The 23548-nt window shown below is 45.8% G+C and overlaps 1 protein-coding gene across 1 annotated transcript in view; it reads right to left on the bottom strand.

The window, feature by feature from the left end:
- Positions 1-23548, bottom strand: part of LOC119168528 (neprilysin-1) — a 91305-nt gene that overhangs the window by 56522 nt on the left and 11235 nt on the right. Inside the window, exon 3 of the mRNA XM_075890196.1 lies at positions 2454-2663. Coding sequence (XP_075746311.1) covers positions 2454-2663 — 210 coding nt within the window. The remainder of the gene's footprint in view (positions 1-2453; positions 2664-23548) is intronic.

The following is a 23548-nucleotide window of genomic DNA, read 5'->3' as shown; positions in this document are numbered from 1 at the left end:
CTCGTAACGTTAAGCTGAATTTGAAGTGATAGACCAACATTTCTCATTTGTGCTTCGCATATCATCGATTCCCACTCCAGGTGGGATCTGCTTTTTTTTTTACACAGCAGTGAGCATGACAAAACGCGTCGTAGTGGTAGAGTACCCGCTTCGTCATACGTAGGCGGCAAGTTCTAACCCCGCTGCGTAAATTTTTTAAAACTTCTTTTTACGATATGTGCTGAGACTTACCTTACCCACGTAGCAATTTGTTTGGGTGGTAAACTAACTTTTGGTGACGCTTAAGATGTTGCCGCTGTTTTTTGCTTCAAAGGTATTGTTAGTGGTAGCATGCTTGTGTGATCATACACTGAGCGTTCTTGATTACACAAGCATGCTTTAGTTATCACTGAAAGCTATTCTATTACTTGACGTATAAAACTTACACCTGAGGCTCTACGCCGAGGCGTATAGTTAGAACACAGCTATGTTGCTTTGCGGCGTTAGTGTAACATGCAAGCGCTCTATTGTACTCCGCAGCAAGGACGGAGTGCCACCTCTAATACACGCCTCATCGGCACGAGAGTTGCATAGATTGCCAACTTCACTTGAGTAGCAGAGAGTTCGCAGTATCTTTTACTCTGCATTCAACGAAAGAGTATCTTCCGCGGCCAACTCTGACCTACTCCATCACGAAGTAAAAGAACTCTGAGGAGAGTAACACAGTTCCTCTGCTCTTGCACTGTACCCCCTCAAGGTCTGTGAGTTTTAAAAGGTTCAGGTTTTCAGTGCTGCACATGCAAGCGATGAAATTGCAAATCCAATTAGCAAATCATTATCAGAAGGACGATTCTTAGTTTTCACAATTCGACCCAAAGGCTGCTCGGGATGAGTTCTACTTTACTGCAACACAGTTCCCATGGCTTTTGTTTCCTGGTAAAAGTTGCATTAACGCAATCATGAATTTCATGCGTTCATGAGCATTAGGCAACGTTCTCTCTTGTTTCGTCGTCCGTCTTTTCAACAAAGTCTCGGAACTTTGACTGATGGCTGTGTATTCTCAGAACCTACATACATTTGTGCACTAAGTCCGCCGGTAGCCACATGGCGCATTCGGAGCTCCAAATCACCGTTTCGACAATAATCAATTTCTTTAAACACAAGAATAATAATTGGGTAGACCATTGAGCTACATAAGCGACATAATACAGTATATTACTCTATATTAGACATTTCTGTATTAAAAATAATACGAGTGTACGATGCCATGGTGTGCTACTGCACAATGCTCTCAATCCCATCAGAGCTAATAATGTAGCCGGGAGCTGGCCCCATGTGATGGCTCCACTGAGAATCATGCGTTTGCCCGTTACACTGCATTTCCAAGCCAAACTAAGCTAGTGATAATTGCAAGTGCCAAAGGACATGGCTAGTTTTAGCAGTCAAATTTATATGATACCAAACTACGGAAAACAGACAGAAAAAGGGATGTAGAGAACCATAAAACTGTTGATCGGAGCACGTTATTATAACCATTACCTAACTTACAGCAGCTTCTTTCGAACACACAGCAAGCACCTCTGGCGAAGGCTTGAACCATCGTGGAAGAATGTCTTTCCTGTTCAGTGTAGAGATCTTCCGGCATGTGAGTGTGCATGAAGGTGAGGATCGGGAACACAAGACATAGCTACACCGCCTGGTCTAACTGTAAAATTCTCGTTCACTGTACCGTGTTTCGCTCGCAAGAGACCTTTAAATACAGTTGTAGGAAATCATATCTGTAGAGAGGGTAACTGCTGGTGTTGTGCATTGGTACGCGTGTATCACATTCATGCCCTGCTCTTTAGCAAAGTGGGTTTTAGTCGGTTACTATATAGTTGTTTCCGCCTCTGTCCTCTTTCGCGTGGCCGAGAACTGAGTATGTGCGAAGGCGAAGATTCTTAATTTTAATCAACATTAAGCTATATAACGGTGTAATTTGCAAAGTTCCAGGTGTGTCTAAACAAGAAACGATGGTAAAAAATGAAACGTACTCAAATAACGCGCACTCCCCATCATGACACACACGATTATCTCATCGCTAATATTAATAGTGACTCAATTTTTTATAATTTGTATAACTATTGCCACGACACCTAAAGAGCGTTCGTCACCACATATCATAAATTTTTCTATTTTTGCAGTCAGACACTCCATGAGTACTGCAAAATGAGCGTGAGGAACAGCTCAAGTTTAATGTTTACTCACGCTGCAGACAGTGCCAGGAAAATAGGTCACCAACAAGCCGTCCAGAACAACCACTTTTTTTCATGTGCAGACGTGACTATGCTAACAAAGCCAATAAGGCTTGCTATAAAAAGCTGAGTATTAATCATTTCGCTGCTTCGCTTTGCATGTATTGTATATCTGTGCTATGCATCTGTGGGTTTATATTTCCGTTCCTCTGGAACATTAAACGTAAAAACGGCTCTTACCCGAAGGGTTGTCCAGGATGTCGAATCAATTAAGACATAATATATTATGAGAGCCACGAAGGTCAGGATTCCAAGAACCGCAGAGATCAGGCGGAAGAATACGGCATACAAGCTTGTGATGTTCTCGTTGCTTCCTTGTGCAGTATTCTGCACCAAGTTCTCAGTTGACTTTTCGAAGGGCAGTTCGTACAACGGTTGGCTGAGAAAGACCTGGGTGAGGAAGTGCATTTCAAACTGCGATGAACAACTCTGACGGCTAGCACGCCACCCAATTTTTTTTCTGCGACAAAAGCTCATCAAGAACAATGCATCCACATTTATAATCACTAGAAAGGCAGCAGTCATATTCTGATTTTCTGCGTAAAATCTTGAGTTACGATACATAGTAATGTTGGACTTCTGTGTCGTAATTCCAGCAAAGGCCGGCGGTGCAACAACTCTTCAGGTCTTCATATTTCGGCACATTTCCCACATCTAGAAAAAAAAACACTAGAAACAGCATCTCACCGGCAAGTACAGTTAGAAACCAGTCATTGCAGCGTGTCACCATTCCACTTGAAAGAATCGGAGTGTTCGAGGAGCTCATTTGTTTCTTAGAAACAGCCAGCACAAATGACAAACAAGCGATATAAATCATGGGCAAAAGTATTCGTTGTTTCAACTCTATTGTAATGATTCTCGCTGAGGAGGAAAAAAAAAGAAGCAGACGCAACAGTGTCCTTTGCATTGTTGCTGGATCAACGTCACTAATGGCAACAGTGACGTCAAGCCACTAGAATTGCGCGACCTACCCAGCCATGCCTGATGGTGTCACTCCCGTCGAAACGATGACAGCGCACCACCGGCAGTGGGAATCAGAAACCAAACCAAGCTTTTTTTTCCCTGATTTTAATGATAAATTGAGATTGGTACGCATTAAAAACCTTTTCTTATTTATTTTCGGCATTCACATTCCTGTACAGCGCGAACGCGTAGAAGATTAGGAAATTGACGCCTTTTTGGTGATTGTATGCACCAGAAAATGATTGATTGATTGATATGAGGGGTTTAACATTCTAAAACCACCATATGATTAAGAGAGACGCCGTAGTGGAGGGCTCCGAAAATTTTGACTTCCTGGGGCTCTTTCCCGAGCACCCAAATCTGAGCACACGGGCCTACAACAGTTCCGCCTCCATCGCGAATGCGGCCACCGCAGGATGAACCAGAAAAGAAACAGTCACTACGGAATCGTCTTGAAATACACGCGGATATGTTGATACATCTTAGTTGCTTTTGGTTACCCGGCCTTTCCTGGTTAACTCCACGTGTCACGTTGAGCGAGGTGGTGACTGCGAACTTCTACGAATCGGTCTATGAGGCTGCGCATGGCTTCACCTACCGCACTACTTTCGCATCAGACGAGTTCCCCTCGCCAGGACACAGAGGCGCCAATAGCACGCATGATTATAATCTCCTTTACAGTAGAGAAGCAGCCGCCTGCTGCCTCATTCCAAGCTCGTCAGGACGCAGATGAACCTTTTCTGACTCTTGCAAGCTAACTACTACTATAGTGAAAGGAGGACGTAGATTGATTGATTGATATGTGGGGTTTAACGTCCCAAAACCACTATATGATTATGAGAGACGCCGTAGTGGAGGGCTCCGGAAATTTAGACCACCTGGGGTTCTTTAACGTGCACCCAAATCTGAGCACACGGGCCTACAACATTTCCGCCTCCATCGGAAATGCAGCCACCGCAGCCGGGATTCGAACCCGCGCCCTGCGGGTCAGCAGCCGAGTACTTTAGCCACTAGACCACCGCGGCGGGGCGAGGACGTAGACAAGACATACGGGGAAGGAACAAAACCTCAGTGCCAATAACAGCAGGAGAGACGAGCTCGCGCTTGCCCAGATTTAAGGTGTCTGATGTCCCACGCTCTTCGATGTTCTACACGTAATGTCTCTTGACTAACGCTGAAGTATACGTATAAATAATTCACGTCACACAACCCAAATTCGGCGTTCCTTAGTTGGACACACTCATGCGAAGTGCCATCTTTGATGACCAAATTGTGGCCGCGATCGGGCAGGCAGGATAGACCTATCGGCGCCGTCAGTTCATTTGCAGGGATAATCATGCGAGACAGCGGGAGTTTTGTAGCGTTTTGCAAGAATTAATTAATGTTCATTCACTCACTCATTCACCCCGTGACAAACAAATCGCGCTAACTATAGCTGTGGCGTTGCAGTTGTGCACAAGTTGAAAGCAAATGCTTTGGACGGCTTGTGTGTCTGTCACACAGAATGCACTATTCTGAGTCCGAATTGAGAACGTAAGGAGCACGTGCAGCTGTTAACAAAAAAGCATTCGAGTGGAAGCGTCTGTTGGTGGTATAGTTTACTCTGTACTCTGTCTCTGAAGCTCCCTTCAGTAATATGAAGGCTACAGGGCCCCTAGCCAATAAGAAAGGTGATTAGCCCGTCGACATGTATTCATCCACGCCATGTCGTCTGCTCACTGTCTTCACGGCGTCCGCTCTTTGAATTGTTCTTGGACGCTCATTGCGTGTAATATTCGTTGTTTATTAACTTTAAAAAGTAAATAAAAGTGTCTAATATGCCATCTTCATGACCATAAAGTTTCCCAAAATTAACTAGAGGGCACTCTGGCGCTGCGATCGTTCAGCGGCCATGGGAGCGATGGATAGTACACACATTTGTCTAGTCTTCGTACTTGCGGGCGGCGAATCGTCCTTGCGGCTTCGTTTATTGCTGGTTACGGTTTTGTTTTGAAAAAAAGAACGAATCATTTTAAACTTAGTGACTTCATTCGAAATGGTAAGCCTAAAAGAATAAGGTTGTGAAGCGCTAACGGTGAAAATTTGCTAATTTATGTTTTTGTAAAAAAAAAAGAACTCCAAGCCACACGAACACACACAGAGCCAGAAGCAGGCCAGAAGTACAAAAATTAGACAAATGTGTGTACTACCCATAATTCTAATGCTCACTGAAGCGCCGTGTGTTGCAGCTTCCACAGACACTAGTGCCAGAGTTCCCTCTAGTGTATATTAAGAAACACTATGCCCTACACTCTAAGCCAAAAGAGAGCAACGGGGGTATAGGGGTTGCTCCTTTCAGGGAGCAATTGCATTGCCACTCCCATTACTCCCCTAAAAGGAGTAACTGCAGGGGAGGAACTGTTGCTCTCCTTTCAGTTCATCCTTCGGGGGATGAGCAGTTACTCCCTCCAGTTCCTCCCTGCAGACCAACAGTTACTCACCAGTTGCTCCCCTAAGACCAACGGTTACTCTTTACCGTTCCTCCCACGTGTTCGCAGTTACTCTCTGAAAACCAACTGCACATGCTTCCAGTTACTCCTTGGGGAAATGACTATTTATCTCGAGTATGCTTGTCACACGCTTAACATATGGCGAGAGCTCTTTGGAAGAGCACTGCTTTGGTGCTTCTAACACAAAAAGTGGACAATACTGAAAGGAAGATAAATGCTTTATTGTTCTTTTTATGAGGCAACGTGTGAGCACACGTAAAAGTAGACTTCGCCACACCACAGCCAGCACTAAACAAGCACCATAATACATCAAAGGTTTTCTGCGTCATCCGTGGAAAAACAATCTTGAATTCCTAGCGTGGGGCAGTCTGTGTCATCATTGGTGAGAGAAGGGCAACTTCTCCAATTCTGAAGAACTCAAGTTTCGCAGCTGGTGTTTACATCAGGCTAGCGCAGTGGAATGTTACCGCCGGCATATGGGAAGCATCTCATCGCTGCAAGAAAAAAAAATAGAAGTGTGAGGTTAAACATGCCAGAATCAATACATAACAATGAGTCACACACACTGCAGCATCGCTTACATTCTAGGATATCTACTGCAAAACGAAATGTGAAAAAAAAGGAAGGTTCGGCCAAACGTTACTTAGCAAGCCATATAAATGCTGACGTGGTAGACGCTCTTCACATGATGTCTCAGGCAGCAATATTCTGGAAAAAAATGTGCAGCACCTCAACAAGGCACATTTGTAGCAGTTAAAGATACCCTTAGGTTCAGTTAACTTGTTTCCTATACACAGCTGAGTGACATTTCTATGAGCCCATTCACCAATGGGCATTCTAAGTGAGATCATGTGTGTGGCAAATAACACGTACCGTCCGCTCATGTTAAAATACTTATTTAGCTCGTACACATAGTTGCTCTCGATTCTACTGTTCTATCATACGCTGCTGGGTCTTGAATTGTGCAATACCTGCAGGCAAAAGCCAAGCATGCAAAGCCTGCTTGAAAGCAACCTTTGCATAGGCTACATGATAATCTTCAGTATATTTCTTTGTACCTGACACAAACGGCTGCACAAAACTATAGACAAATAAATGTAGAGCGTGCTGCCTTCAAAAAATTCTTTGAATTTAGTAAACTAGGGTGCATTTGTTCACTCAATTGATGAGTCACAGCCACGAGATATGTGAACAAAGCAATATATTTTAAGGCATGCATAGATATTCCGATTCTTTGTTTGACAGTGTCGCAGATAGCTTGCCAATACATATATATCTGAGAGAAACAAGATGTGAAGCTTTTATTAGTTCAGCGTCTTGTTGGTTCACAGCCAAACAGGTTACTGCTTTGTTAGACAAATTGAAATAAGCGCACTGTGGTTTCCAAAAAAAAAGCATTATTAGAAGTTTGCTCCCGGTGTGAATGTCCACCTATTTATTTTGTACTGCCTTCTACATGTGTCACAAAGACATTTGTTGAGGATGTGCTACCAGTCAAGCCAAGATGGCATACTTGGTCAATGTGATGGAAATACAAACATTAGAAGCACTGCCACCTCTAGTAAGAGCATAACACTTCAGGATCTTGGAACAGCAAGGAGGTGCACAAGAAAGTTAAGCCCACTCTTGCAGAGCTTTGAAGATGAATTTTTCGGAGTGGGGGAGGTCAACATGCAGTGGCACTTTTAAACCCACCAAACATCTGTAGAAAACAGGGTAAAGGCAACTCAAGAAACGCTGTTATGAAAGCCTGCGCATGGACAGCTTTGTGAATCTAGGCCCAAGTGTTATGCTTTGTGCAAGCCAAAATCCATGTAAATAGGGAAAGCGTACTTTTAGGAGCACCAGCGTAAACAAATCTTGGCAGTTGGCTTTCTAGTACAAACAGCAATCCCTGCAATGAAAACATAAGCATTTTATCTTAACGGTAACACTGTGAGCACACAAACGAGCCAGCGGAGCCATGTCAAATTGTCAGTGCCAGTGTAACCATGTGGCATGATGAACTATTCTTTGGCCAACACATGCACAGTTTGCCCCTAAAAAGCGATGCTTTCATATACGTACTACAAAAAGTCTGCACTTACCAAAATTCACTTGCTTTCTGCACTTTAGCATCGTTGGGAGCATCTTTATCTGCAGTATAACCAAATTTGTATCATATCCCTGAAAAAAAGTAGTAAAAGACATGCATCAAATATCGTTTCATTTGGTAGCAGTCAAGTCGGGTTAAGAACAGCCAAGTGGGAATCAGCCTAATTATGTGCATGCGACAAATCCCAAACGGCGTCATTGAGGTTGTCAAAATTTTCGTCGATTGGTATTAACGTCGATATGTGACTTCAACGCCATGCCAAGTTTTCACAGCGAAAAGATTTCATGATGCAGAATAATGACAACGCTATCGGGAACATACAGCATTTATGATTGTCTTTTGCAATATTCAGTTTTGCGAAGGTTTCGCATCACTAAAGAAATCTAAGAGATTTGGGTCATTCCTCCTCCAATTGTTCTGTCTATATGTAAACTGCTCGTTTGATGGTGCGCTTATAAAATAGTACGTTCAGCGCAGAGGAGAAGCAAGTGACGCAGTGATGTAGGCAGATTTTTTTTAGGCGTGCGGGGAGGGGGGGGGGTCCGCTTATCTGAATTGGAGGCCGGGCAAGCGAATATGGTCGTCATTATGGGCTCCCTACGCCCGGCCTAAAAAAATTCTGTGCGCAACCGCCTGGCGATGCCAGTGAAGTGATGCGACAATGATTGGTTCACTTACTGATTTACATACACTTTACAGCTCCAAAAAATGCGGCCGAAGGCCCCAACACTCAGCCGTTAACGTTACATAAAGCGAATGGTAGAAAGGTGCCAGTATGAAGGCAGCTACAACCCCACCCCAATGTTTTTTAAAGCGAGGTGGTGTTGCGGAAATGAACTTTTAACTGCAAAAGTACACTGGCACTGCAGTGGTGACAGGGGAAGCAAGAGGGTATGCAGGCGGTAATAATAGAGGTAATTTAGTTCGATACGGCTAGCAATGGATACGGTAAATAAGAAAGAGCAAATCATTTCTCTTTTAATAGCGCAACCACTCAACAATGTATTGTAAGAGCATTAAATGTTGCTGCAAATGCCACTTACCTGCACGCTTGATGCATGCACAGTCCTTTGTCCGACGAGCGAACAGGCTTGCAGATAGCTGAAGACGTGTTTACGATGTGTTTGTTCCACCTAGCAGCAAAATCCACACCAACTTCGCGCTCCATAAAGATAAATATACACTAATCTTCATCACGAATAAGTAGAAACGCAAATCTGCGACACACACACACGAACAAAACATAGCTCACAAGTTCGCATGTCCATGTGCTCGCCGACCATACAGACCACAAGAATATGAGTAGTGCGAACGCGAACCTAGTTGCGCCGAAAAAAAAAAAACGTCGAGCAGTAGCAGCACAGGCGTCAGCGCAACGCTTTATGTGAGTTTTCCTAATACACTTATAAAAAAACTGAGGTACACTAAAACTGATAATTAAATATAAAAAATTTTGTGTAAAAATTATTTAGTGCTAGTTAACATAAACACTAAAAAAATTACTTTGTAAATTACATCGCTTGCTACACTAGCGCCACACTTGTCATGCGGGCGCAGATGGCGCAGGTTTGTCATCCTGCCCTTAAAGATACTACACGGTGAAGCGTGCTACTAAGTGTACAGCTGATGAAAAGCGCGTCTGGGTCCGCTTTTTTTTTTCTTCTCCGATATATCGGGGGGGGGGGGGAGGGGGATCCTTATGCACGTGTTTCGGTGCTTGATCAACTTTGACGCCCTTCCTTCGCGGACGAACGGCGTGTATAGACTTTTTTTTATCGTTGTTTTGCACGTGTTTCGGCGTTCGGTCCGCTTTGACGTGCCAACACTCCATTCTGCTGCTGCGTGTGTTAGGTACTTGCCGTAGCTGTATTCTCAGGCCTTCTGTGTTCAGCCAACGCTGCTATCTTATTATCTGCGGATGCTAAAATAAATCACTGTTTTGGTTTGGTGAAGTTTGGCACACAGAACAAACAATAATCTTGCCCATGAATATCAATGTGGGCGGCATGCATATTTGTGTGCGGTGTCCTGCCGGGGAGTAACCGTTGTGTGACGAGAGCATTTACAACGGTTTCTCCTTCCATTGCTCCCTTACAAACTTAAGATGAATACAGTTGCTCCCCTATTCTCGAACAAGTCGGCCATCTTGTTCCGCTTGGTCTTTTCGGAGAGTAACAGTCGGTCTGAAGGAGTAAAAACAGCCGTTGCTCCCATTTCGGCCATATTTGGCTTAGAGTGTAGGCTACTCGATGAAAAACAAAGTTTTTTTATTCAGAGGCAATGTCATTAGGAAGTTTAGTGTCTTAACAATAGCATTGGTAGCTCATTCAAAAATCTGTGGACATACACTCTCTGGGACTGTGTTCGAAACGCTCCAATCATTAAGTGGGGACAGCTGGCAGGAAACACGGATGGTACCCGTTTTCTTCCCAAGGTAGTCGAGGCACTCGTAAGACTGCTTTTCTGTCGAAGCGTTCCTTTCCGCCTCTCACTGAAGTGCTTTTTTATCTTTTTTTTATTTCACCGAATGAGTATTCGATGCGCACGGACGCTGTGTGAAGATGCACGTCGGTAATTTGGGGATGCAGCGTTGTTAGTGTGGTGACACAGCCCTAGCCCTGGCCTCGGTGCATTAGGCTTATCAGATATGGCTACGCAAGTAGCAAATCTAACTAATAACGACAAAATGTACCTCATTTTCGTCCAGAGCGTAAAATGAAACAAATCATTGGTTGATTTTACCACTCATTTGTGGCTGTCTGCGCTGTGGGCATTTAGCAGGAGCAAGTTCTTATCAAAGCGGGCGGTCGCTTCTGCATAGGAGCTACCATGTTTATTTGTAACCACATTTAAAACTCTGAACCGACACATATAGTTAAACGCGTAAATTGACCCAAGATCTGAGTCAATCTTACTATCCACAGAAAAAAAGCACTGCCGCCACTGCTCCTCCCTGCAGAGTCCGCATTTTCATTGCCACTCAAAGATGCACAGACATGCAAACGTCGCTCGACTAGACTAACGGCTGTTTATGGAATGAACAAAACTTTATTTATTTATTAAAAAACTTTATTTTGAAAAAAAAACTTCATCACCTGTTTATCAACCACGAAATTCGCGGTGCCAGAGGAATAGCCGAGCTGCGAGGAGGAAACGCATGCATAATGCTCATGAAGAAGAAATACTGCGAGCCAGATGCACTTTCGCTCTCACCGATTCACCCGAAACTATTCTCACGACTGAAGCTCTTCAATCAGTTTCGACGTTAATCCGAGCCTTTCGATGCATTAACAATAGTCTAAAGACCTTTTCCTGAAGTAAAAAAAGTGCTTTTCGTCATCGCCAAGACTTCGGCAGAACCATGTTGCAAAACATTGAATCCTAACAGAAGGAAGCGCCAAGCCACTCCGTCTGAGTCCGCACAGAGTTTTGACGCGCGATCTTGAGGTCATGAAAAAAACCTTCCGACAAAACCCACACGATGATACCATTTGGCCATCAGAAAGTGCATGGGCTTCACTGGTGGTGCTAGTGAAAAAGGAAGGAACAAACTCTCGGCTTGTGCATCGATTACCACCGCCTGAAGAAAATGACGAAGAAAAACATAGAATGCCGTAGATTGACTACACAATGCGATGTACTTTTCTTCGATGGACGTCAAGATCGGCTATTGGCAAATCGAAGTGAATGAGAGCGACACAGAAAAGACTGCCTTCATATCACCGGGCGGTCTTCAAGGTCTTGCCCTTTAGTCTTTGTTCGGCACCTGCGAGTTTCCAACGAGTCATGGATACAGTCCTGGCTGGCTTCCTGTGAAAGATATTCCCGCTTCACTTGGACAACGTCGTGTTTTTCTCGGGCTTCAACGAACACCTCCAGCACTTTGGTTATGTACATCAAGTAATCAGGTGCTTCGAACTCACCTGAAACCAGAGGAATGCCGCTTCGCCTACAAACTCCTGTTTTACGGGACGTGAGTGCGCTCATACCCGCAGAAATTAGCTGCCATTGCTGGGTTGCCACCTTTTATCGACAAAAAGCCATGCACCGATTTCTCAGCGTGTGCGGTTATTAGGGCCGCTTTGCCAAGAATTTTCATGAGACCACCGAGCGACTAACGCAGCTCGCGAAGACCGACGGGGAATTCGTATCGGGAATGGCGCAAGTTGAATTATTGCATAAAGTGAAATGACACCTGCATATCACTACCATACTTGTACATTTTGACGAATACGCCGATACGGAAATCCGCACTATGGAGTGTTAAAATAGCGCACCACGAGCCCCTGTGGTGCGATCGCTGCCACTGCGCATGCGTCGTAACGAGAATTGGCGTTAGCGTTGGCAGACCGCACGCAAAAAATATGAAATTGCGTGCGGTGATCATGGCCCGCATGTGGGCCGCAAGCGCTGGTTTCGAGGCTACGGGTGGTGATGGCGGCCCGCATGTGGCCCGCAAGTGCCGGTTTCAAGGGTACGATGTCGCTGCGATCATGCGTTGCGGTTCGCGGCAGGGCAAACGCCATTCTAAAACTCATATGGTGCCCACTACGCCCGCAATGTCCGCAGTGCTTGCAAACGGTATTCTAAAACTCCCTACTGACGCATGCAACGTAGGTCAAGACGCAGTTCTTGTGCAGAAGACTAACGGAGAAGAAGGCGTTATCAGTTTTCCTAGCCGGTTGCTATCAAAGGCAGATGGCAACTATTCTACAACAGAAGCAGAGTGTCTTGCGATCATCTGGGCTACGTAGAATCTTCGCTCCTACGTATATGAAAGTTCCTTCAAAGTGAGCAACCATCACGCTTTATGATGGGTAGCTAATTTGAAGGACTCTTCAGGGCGTCTTGCGCGACGCAATGTGAAGACTTCAGCAATTCGACGTTACCATCGCTTTCAAATCCGGACAAAAGCACTCTGACGCCAACTGCCTGTCTCACACTACTGTTGACCCACAACCACAGAATGACGAGGGCAAGGACTACTTCTTGAGAACCTGAAACTTCAATGACTTCGCCAAACGACAGCAAGTGGACCCTCAAATCAGTGGCCTGTTGTAATACCTCGAGGGCGAAGCTGCCGTTGTTGTAAGATAATCGACCAGGGGAATCGCACCGTTTTTCTTGGGGAACAGCATCCTCCTCAAGAAAAACTTCTTACAACATCGGGCCAACTACCTCATGTTAGTACTCTCGGCGATACGTCCAGAAATTCTGGACGCTCTGTATATTGACTCGACGGCTGAGCACCTTCAATTTTCACGCAAGTTTGTGATACAGGAAAGGCGCTACCTGCCTTACTGCCAACATCACCCTCTAGGTAAAAAGGTGCCGAGAGTCTCAGCGACGGAGGGCACCACCAACTAAGCCAGCTGCACGTGCACCATTGACCCACCTCACCATACGTTCCCACTAATAGGCATGGACTTAGCGGGGTCGTTCCGGACGTCGACTTCCGGAATCACATTGATTGTCCTTGCTAATCTGTACCCCACCCGCTTCACCGAGGCAAAGGCACTGCTCAAAAGTGGTGCTGCCGAGGTAGAAAGTTCTATGTTGAAAACATTGTCCGGCACCTTGGTGCACCATAGGTGCTCATTATCGACAGAGGTATGACATTCATTACTCACCTAACTGAAGCTATCTTGGAATACGGCCGGAGAAGCCGCCATCGTACGGTAGCGTACCACACCGAGATCAATGGCCTCCCCCAGCGGCTAAGCAAGACTATCGCTGATTGGCTGGCCACGTACGGCGACGTCCAACACAAAGCGTGTGACGCCATCCTTCCCTACGTAATCTTCGCATACAAAACTATAATTTCTATGCAGTGGTAGTGTAACGCGCATACAAACCTGTAACAAATGTGAAGTGGAATCCGTGTCTGAAGTGTTCGAGAAGCTGCAGGACTGTCGTAATCATTTTATTGAGATTACGCACCCGCCGCGTACATTATAGAATATTTTGGCATTTACGCGGCCACTACACTTAACGCTGGAATCTTCGATGGTACTTGTATAATTGCCGACGAGCTTAACTGTTTGGTAGTTGATCGGCGGCCAATGCTCTGTTCACCACTGTCCGTGCCATAGTGTTATGCTGCAATGGGACTTTCTAATTACCGCTATCCACCCTCCCCCATTCAGTATAATAAACAGTTTGATCTTGGACATACCAGCTTTTGCCTTCGTTAACATCATGACCCAGGTAAAAATGTGTGTTGCCTCTTCAAAAAAAAGTTCCAACTCCGAGTGTACGCCTGCGTTGTTCTTCTCCAGTCCCCGTTACTTACTGTGCCCCACTTCTTGCAGTCACAATTAACCGTCACTAACCTGCCAAAACGGCTGTTTTGTTACGCTTGTAAATCTTTTTTCTTTTTTTGCTGCAAAAGTCATAACATTTTAATGATCCAATATTATTCAATAACACTTGCGATGCTCCTTTAGAAAAAATTGGTCTATGAAATGAACTTGAACAAGTGAGAACTAACCATGGCTTGTGATGCTATAAGCTTTCTACTGAAAGCGCAACCAGGTGAAATTACACATGTTCAGATGTTTTGGCTACACTGTTCTTATACTGACAACAGAAGAAATATTATACTCAATTGCACAAAATGAATCGCAACTGCATCGCTGTCAACTGTTTTTCACTTTGTGTGTGACAATCTATAGATGTAATGATTCACGTGATGGGTATATTTTGGGCGTGATGAACATATGTCCAAGAATAAATTCTCATTACGTGCACTCTTCTTACCTACAATGGATGGATTGTGTTTTGATACGGACCTTTTTAAGACAAACACAAAGCCATCAGTTCATGGTAAAATCTAAGAATAATTTCAAAAAGGTGGCAACATACACTGATGAAATGCAATAATTGGAGCTCTGCTCCTGTTACGTAGCCACGACAGCGCAAGCAGACGCAAAGCCTGCATGACGACAGCATTAGGTCACAGAGCAGTATCAACATCGGCCGCCTCGTTTTCCATTATGGTCGCCAGTAACAAGTGGACACGCAACCAGTGTCGCTGCTCGTGACGTCACAGCTACGTAGGAAGATTTGGACGGTGACTCATTCGCCATTATTCCTTGAATTCTTGTTTTAGTAGTTGAGCTGTCATCAAGCGTGAATCACCAACTAGCACAAATTTTTCCCTTGCTAGACAGAAATAAAATTGGGAGACTTTCAAGCTTCGCATTTAAGAGTTGAACCTGGTAGCGAAATCCTGCCCTTAGTGTGCGACACACACACACACACACACACACACACACACACAAATGCGCGCGTGCCGCCAGCGTGGTGGTGTAGTGGCTAGGTAGTTGGCTGCGGACCCGCTGTCACAAAACGAGCGCTCAAAAAAGGGCGCGCCGCCAAATTCTCGCGACGAAACGCCGAAGTGACGCCGTGAGGTCAACGATAAAAAAGAAAAAGAAAACAAGCATCCAAAGACTCCCTGGGCACGCGTCCCTCTCCCCTCGGAAACGCAGGTTCGCCGATAAACCTCCTCACCCCACCTCGGTGGCCGAGCAAGCCCTCGAAATTTCTAGATGGAAAGGGGCGTGGTGATGCCGGGTTGAGTCATCCGTCGTGGACGGCCCTCGTATTGTCTCGACCTTCCCTCCAGCCTTCGCTGCGCATCGCGCCGACGAAATGATGAGAACTTTCTGGAATCTCGCGCGTAAGGTATTTAGCCGAGCAGCCGAGACGAGAGATCAAGAGAAGACGGAAGTTAGCGCCAGAGCGCGTAGGGATTTCGCCGTGTAGTCGGCGAAGGTATCGTCCGTAGAGACAAAGCAGTAGAAGACGATGATTTCCACCTGAGGGGTGACGACTCGAGCTACAGGCAAGAGTGTGTGTCTATCGCTATCGAACGAAGACGCGTGGCAACCGCTTCGTGTGTGAAGCCGACGTGTTTCCGGCGGAGAAGTTTGGTGCTTGGCGAGCGGCCAATTGAAGACGCAAGGTTTCCTGGAAGAGAAACTTCGGGGACGAAGACGCGAGGTTTCCTGGAAGAGAAACTTCGGGGGCAGCGGAACGACAACAATGCTGGACTTTGAGTGAGTGATTCTCGGAAGAGTATCATCCAGACTTTTGTTCCAAGAACTTCAGACTGAATAGGTTTTCTATCTCTTTAGTCTTTAAGTGTCTTGGTTGTTCAATGCATGCGACTGCATTGTAGTGCGTATTGTTGTCTGTGTCCGTTGTTTCGAGTGTGGCTGATTGTACTGTGTAGCACGTTGTTTGATTGGTGACATATTGTATGCAACTATTGTAGAGTGTGCATTCTGGTGTGTTGTTTTTGATCTGCCATTATTGAGAATATAATTTTGTTTGTTTATCAACTCTCGGCTCTGACTTGTTCTTTGGGCCACAGCCGGCGTCCGCTGGCGCACCAAAAAAGACCACTTCTAAATTGTCCACGCTTTCGTGGTGTGGTTAGGGGGGCCAATACTTTGCCCTTGGAATTAGCCCGGCGATCGCCTCCCTAATTAACGGGACCGATGACAATTAGTCTGGCGTCCGCGACGAGGACCTTTTGGTGCACAGTGTGTCCAAAGTAGTGAGAAAGAGCCTCGAGTTGTTGATAGTGCTATCGGAACTATTTTGTGTGTTGCTCGGGGTTCTCGTTAACGAGCGCAGGAGAGTGTTCCGATAGGCTGATTGATGCAGATACTTTTTGCACACGGCCAGACTTTATCTGCGAGACAACATGGATCTCGAAAAGTTAGTAGCTCTTGGTGAGAAGATGGGGCTTTCTGGCGCCGAACTACGGAAGTGGGTAAGCCAGAAGGAGAAAAAGGCGGTGGAAAGAGAGAGGTTAGCAGCTGAAAGAGCCAAGGAAGAAAAAGCAGCTGAGTTGGAACGAGAGAGGTTGGCAGCTGAGAGGGCCAAGGAAGAAAAAGCAGCAGAGTTGGAGAGAGAAAGGCTGGCCGCTGAAATGGCGAAAGAAGAAAGAGAGGCAAAGGAGTGACAGCTGAAAGAAGAAAGAGAGCAGCAATTGAAGTTGGAGCTGGAGAGAGAACGCTGGCCGCTGTGAGGGCGAAAGAAGAGAGGCAAAGGAGCAACAGCTGAAAGAAGAAAGAGAGCAGCAATTGAAGTTGGAGCTGGAGAGAGAAAAGCTGGCCGCTGAGAGGGCGAGAGAAGAAATGGAGGCAAAGGAGCAACAGGTGAAAGAAGAAAGAGAGGAAAGGGAACGGTAGCGGCAGCACGAGATGGAACTCGAGCGGCTTCGTTTGCAACAGCGAAGTGAAACTCCCGTCCAAGCTAGAGTTGAAAGCAGCAAACGGGAAGATCATGGCTTCCGCTTGAACCCAAGCTAGCTGCTCGTAGCGTTTGATGAAAGAAAGGGCGACCTTGACGCGTACCTTCACAGATTTGAGACGATTGCAAGGAGCCAGAATTGGCTGGAACATCAATGGGCAACTGCTTTGAGTACTTGCTTGAGTTGCGAAGCGCTTAGTGTGTACGGTAGGCTGGCGCCGACTGATGCAGCCAACTATGGAAAGGTGAAAGCTGCTTTGCTGAAGCGATTTAGATTTACTGTGGAAGGATTCCGGGACAGATTTCGGACAGGAAAGCCAGCTGATGGTGAGACGGCTACGCAGTACGCCGCCCGACTTAGCCAGTATTTCGACAGACGGCTTGAACTTTCAGGGACAGTGCAGGAGTACGATGAGCTTAAGAGAGCTCCTAATTAGAGAACAATTTCTTGCTAGTTGCCACCCGAGCCTGTCGCTGTACTTGAAAGAGAGGAAGGCTCAGTCACTTGAAGGAATGCTTGAATTGGCTGATCAATTCTTGGAAGCGCAACGTGGAACTAACTTGGCCAAGGTCAAGAAGGAGTGTCCCGAAGATTCGAAAAATTCGGCACCCGAACAAAAGAAGCGTGCACCGGAGAGTGTTCCGCGATGTTTTCTGTGTAACCGAGTGGGTCATCGCGCGAGCAACTGTCGTACTAACTTTACGAGCCCTACGGTAGTAAAAAGTTTCAAGTGTGGTCAGACTGGGCACAAAGCAGATGCATGTCGAAACGGAACGAGTCAAACTCACCAGGTATCCTGTGTGCAAGCGGCACCGAAATCTGGTAATAATGCCGTCACCGATGGATTCGTAGAGTTGAAAAATGGGGAGAAAATTCCTATTGTTGGTGCTGTAATGATAAAACAGCCAAACGGTGTCACGAAGGGAATGCCAACGCTGCCTGGAAATTTTGCGGGCAAGAAGGTTACGGTGTTAAGAGATACCAGCAGCTCCACTGTTATCGTGCGGAGAAATTTGGTACGAGAAAGTGAGTTAACAGGCAAAACGAAACCAGTTTGCCTAATTGACAGTACGGTTCGGATGCTTCCCGAAGCAGAGATTGAGGTTGAAACCCCGTACTTCAGCGGGAAGGTTAACGCTCTATGCATGACGACCCCCCTGTACGACCTCGTCATCGGAAACATCGACGGGGCGCGAGGGCCGAACGAACCAGAACGTTTGGGGGAAGACCCGAAGATGGAGCCCCCGCCGACACATGGACCGCGAGATACAGCGGAGAAAAATCCCGTGCAGGATCTCACTCGAGCCCAAGGTGAAGCCTCGGCGCAAGAAACAGCGAATGCGAAGATGATCGTGTTGAATGAGTTCACGTGCTGGGCAGCTGGACTTGCGTCGGCACGACCTCAACCGACCGACAGTGTAAAGGTGGCGAAGTCGGCCAGCCAGGCCCCATGTCGTGACATGGACAAGCGGGTGAATAACCGGGCAGGATCGGTTGAGCGTCATGACCCGTTAGCAGTGTCGGAAGTGACAACGATGGCTGAGACGCCGCCTCAGATACTGTCGTTGGAAGGGGCTCGCCGGAACAAAACGAGCAAAAACCATAAAAAGACATCGAGAGAGCACCGCAAGAAAGGGCGCAAGCGCCGCTCGAAATGCACCGGATAAGTGCTGAGGTCGAACCAGAATGTGTTTGGCAGTAAGACGGTAAGTCGGGCCAGTTGGTTAGGATCCATCGTGAACTTTCTTACAGCGCAACACCAGGAAAACTACAGGACGGGCAAGGAGTAGAACAGAAAGAAAAGACGGCGCTGACTCACAACTGTTGTTTATTGGAAAAAACGGGGTGAAAATTACTGGCAATATATATAGGTCCCGGCAGCCTACATCACAACATGCGCAGAATACGAGGTGCACCGAGGTAGCGTTATCACACTCATGGCAATAAACAAGCTTGGCCTAAATAACTTAATTCTTTTTCATGCAGTGTGACGGATGATTCACTAACGCACTTGCTACCCCTAATCTTTATATGATATGCCTCAGCGATTTCTCTAGTTATCTGGTTAGGATGTTTGAAGATGATGGTGGTTCTCTCAAAAATGGGACGACAACCGCATGACCTGCAATGTTCCGGCAGATGAAGTCGCGCGATTCCTTGAAGAGATAACTCATGCTCTCTTAAACGGACATTCACACATCGTTTCGTTTGTCCCACGTACTCCCTGCCACACGATAATGGAGTTAAATACACAGCTTTCTTTACGCATGCGATGTACTTGTTTTTATGATTCACAGCGCATCTCCCTTTGGCCTGTTTGTCCCTCAGCGCATTATCAACAATCGGGCAAATGCGACCTACCTTATGTTTGGCGGAAAAAAGAACGTCGACACCATACCTTGAGCCTACATTTTTCAACCCATGCGCCAATTTGTGTACATAAGGAAAAACTGCTCTTTTTTTTCCATCAGAATTTTCTTGAGCTCCTCTGCGTTTCACGAGCTTAACGCTCCGAACCATAGACTCACACACAGACGAAATCACCTTGTCGGGATACCCAGCATCTACTAAGCGTTTTGCCTGGTTATTAAAAGCAGTATTCGACACGTGCACACAGGATTTCCTGAGCGACGCATTTAAAATTGTCTTTGCAATCGCTCTCTTCACAATCTTAGAATGGCCAGACTTGTAGTTTAAGATAGGCTTAACTGATCTTGGCTCATATTTCCAACACAAATGATCTTTACCAAAAGTTAGCTTTAGGTCAAGAAACTGTAGCTCGTAATTTTTACTAACTTCGTGGGTGAAGGTGAGGCCTATACCATGCTGACTGAACAATTTAAGAATGTGGTCAATGTCCTTATGGTGAATGTCATTGTGGGAAAAAATTACAAAATCATCGACGTAACGAAAAACAGCACTGCAGCACTTACTTAGGTGACCTTCCAGCTGCCTGTCAATGTAGCCTAAAATAATGTCACTAATAATAGGGGCCACGCTGGACCCTATGCAGACACCAGACTTTTGTACATAAAGATCTCCCCGCCACGACACAAAGGTACTTTCAAGGTAAAATGACAAAAGTTCAAGAAATGATTCTAAAGAAATACCGCAACCATCGATGAAAGATTCTTCATCGTTGTCAGACACAATGCAGGCTTTTACGCATTTCATAACCTGGCAATGCGGAAGGGAATAATATAAATTTTCCACGTCAACACTGAAGGCACTACGTAGGCTCATCGAGTTATTTTTGAGGTACTCGCACACAGAATCAGAATTCGGTATGCGGAAAGGGTCAACAATATTCAGCCATGCTAGGTTCTTTTGCAGAAAACGTGAAATATCTAACTGCCAGCTACCTTTTTCCGAGACTATGTGTTGATACCATCGCCAGAACGGGAAAGGCGCGGGGGGGCACGGACTCACTAAGGCCGCTAGTTGATTTTCTTTGTGAAAACAAACTGCATGTACTAGTAGCCGACAAAGAGGGATACTTTGCCATTATGAATTCTGAAGCGTATTCACAGAAGAGCGAGGCCGCAGTTAAGAAAAATTTCAGGCGTGTCAGTGTTAAGACCACAGAAGTAAAACACCAAGCGCTTTCCTTGTTAGAAGGAATGAATCTGCAACGTTTGGCTGCCAGCGTAAACAGGGCGAAAAACCTGGAGTTAGAAGTTTTCTTTACAGTGAAATCGCACAAGGAAGACATGCCTTTCCGGGCCATAGTCTCGGAAAAAGGTAGCTGGCAGTTAGATATTTCACGTTTTCTGCAAAAGAACCTAGCATGGCTGAATATTGTTGACCCTTTCCGCATACCGAATTCTGATTCTGTGTGCGAGTACCTCAAAAATAACTCGATGAGCCTACGTAGTGCTTTCAGTGTTGACGTGGAAATTTATATTATTCCCTTCCGCATTGCCAGGTTATGAAATGCGTAAAAGCCTGCATTGTGTCTGACAACGATGAACAATCTTTCATCGATGGTTGCGGTATTTCTTTAGAATCATTTCTTGAACTTTTGTCATTTTACCTTGAAAGTACCTTTGTGTCGTGGCGGGGAGATCTTTATGCACAAAAGTCTGGTGTCTGCATAGGGTCCAGCGTGGCCCCTATTATTAGTGACATTATTTCAGGCTACATTGACAGGCAGCTGGAAGGTCACCTTAGTAAGTGCTGCAGTGCTGTTTTTCGTTACGTCGATGATTTTGTAATTTTTTCCCACAATGACATTCACCATAAGGACATTGACCACATTCTTAAATTGTTCAGTCAGCATGGTATAGGCCTCACCTTCACCCACGAAGTTAGTAAAAATTACGAGCTACAGTTTCTTGACCTAAAGCTAACTTTTGGTAAAGATCATTTGTGTTGGAAATATGAGCCAAGATCAGTTAAGCCTATCTTAAACTACAAGTCTGGCCATTCTAAGATTGTGAAGAGAGCGATTGCAAAGACAATTTTAAATGCGTCGCTCAGTAAATCCTGTGTGCACGTGTCGAATACTGCTTTTAATAACCAGGTAAAACGCTTAGTAGATGCTGGGTATCCCGACAAGGTGATTTCGTCTGTGTGTGAGTCTATGGTTCGGAGCGTTAAGCTCGTGAAACGCAGAGGAGCTCAAGAAAATTCTGATGGAAAAAAAAAGAGCAGTTTTTCCTTATGTACACAAATTGGCGCATGGGTTGAAAAATGTAGGCTCAAGGCATGGTGTCGACGTTCTTTTTTCCGCCAAACATAAGGTAGGTCGCATTTGCCCGATTGTTGATAATGCGCTGAGGGACAAACAGGCCAAAGGGAGATGCGCTGTGAATCATAAAAACAAGTACATCGCATGCGTAAAGAAAGCTGTGTATTTAACTCCATTATCGTGTGGCAGGGAGTACGTGGGACAAACGAAACGATGTGTGAATGTCCGTTTAAGAGAGCATGAGTTATCTCTTCAAGGAATCGCGCGACTTCATCTGCCGGAACATTGCAGGTCATGCGGTTGTCGTCCCATTTTTGAGGGAACCACCATCATCTTCAAACATCCTAACCAGATAACTAGAGAAATCGCTGAGGCATATCATATAAAGATTAGGGGTAGCAAGTGCGTTAGTGAATCATCCGTCACACTGCATGAAAAAGAATTAAGTTATTTAGGCCAAGCTTGTTTATTGCCATGAGTGTGATAACGCTACCTCGGTGCACCTCGTATTCTGCGCATGTTGTGATGTAGGCTGCCGGGACCTATATATATTGCCAGTAATTTTCACCCCGTTTTTTCCAATAAACAACAGTTGTGAGTCAGCGCCGTCTTTTCTTTCTGTTCTACTCCTTGCCTGTCCTGTAGTTTTTCTGGTGTTGCGCTGTAAGAAAGTTCACGATGGATGTGTTTGGCAGTGCTGAGTGCCATATGTTGCGTTAATGTTGTGTTATCCAGTGTCACAAGTGTCGAAGTGTTTGGGCTGTGACGTGATGTATAGTATTGCACAATTGTTGTAAAGACAAACCTTTGTACATTTGTATTGCTTGAAGTATGTGATGGAGTATTGTATTCATGTACCTGAGTCTATATTCTATGTGTTGTGAGATTGAATTGTAATGTACAATTGTATTGAGTGATCTATTGTGAATGTGACGTGTCATGAGCGACGGACTATGTTACAGTCTTTGAGAGTGTGGGGAGTGTTCGCGCCCGTTTGTGAGGTTTTGAATAATACGAGATAACATTCTTAAAGTGGGGGGCAGTGTCACGAAACGAGCGCTCAAAAAAGGACGCGCCGCCAAACTCTCGCGACGAAACGCCAGAGTGACGCCGCGAGGTCAACGATAAAAAGAAAAAAGAAAACAAGCATCCAAAGACTCCCTGGGCACGCGTTCCTCTCCCCTCGGAAGCGCAAGTTCGCCGACGAACCTCCACCTCGGCGGCCGAGCAAGCCCTCGAAATTTCTAGATGTAAAGGGGCGTGGTGATGCCGGGTTGAGTCATCCGTCGCGGACGGCCCTCGTATCGTCTCGACCTTTCCCCCAGCCTTCGCTGCGCATCGCGCCGACGAAATGATGAGAACTTTCTGGAATCTCGCGCGGAAGGTATTTAGCCGAGCAGCCGAGACGAGAGATCAGGAGAAGGTGGAAGTTAGCGCCAGAGCGCGTATAAATTCCGCCGTGTAGTCGGCGAAGGTTTTGCCCGTAGAGACAAAGCAGGAGAAGACGATGATTTCCACCTGAGGGGTGACGACTCGAGCTACAGGCAAGAGTGTGTGTCTACCGCTATCGAGCGAAGACACGTGGCAACCGCTGCGTGTGTGAAGCCGACGTGTTTCCGGCGAAGAAGTTTGGTGCTTGGCGAGCGGCCAATTGAAGACGCGAGGTTTCCTGGAAGAGAAACTTCGGGGGCAGCGGAACGACAACAACGCTGGACTTTGAGTGAGTGATCCTCGGAAGAGTATGATCCAGATTTTTGTTCCAAGAACTTT

This window comes from Rhipicephalus microplus, chromosome 3 (genome assembly GCF_043290135.1).
Source record: "Rhipicephalus microplus isolate Deutch F79 chromosome 3, USDA_Rmic, whole genome shotgun sequence".
Taxonomy (NCBI): Eukaryota; Metazoa; Arthropoda; class Arachnida; order Ixodida; family Ixodidae; genus Rhipicephalus; species Rhipicephalus microplus.
Note: the sequence above shows the minus strand (reverse complement) of the source record. Positions and strands in the feature narration are given on the sequence as shown.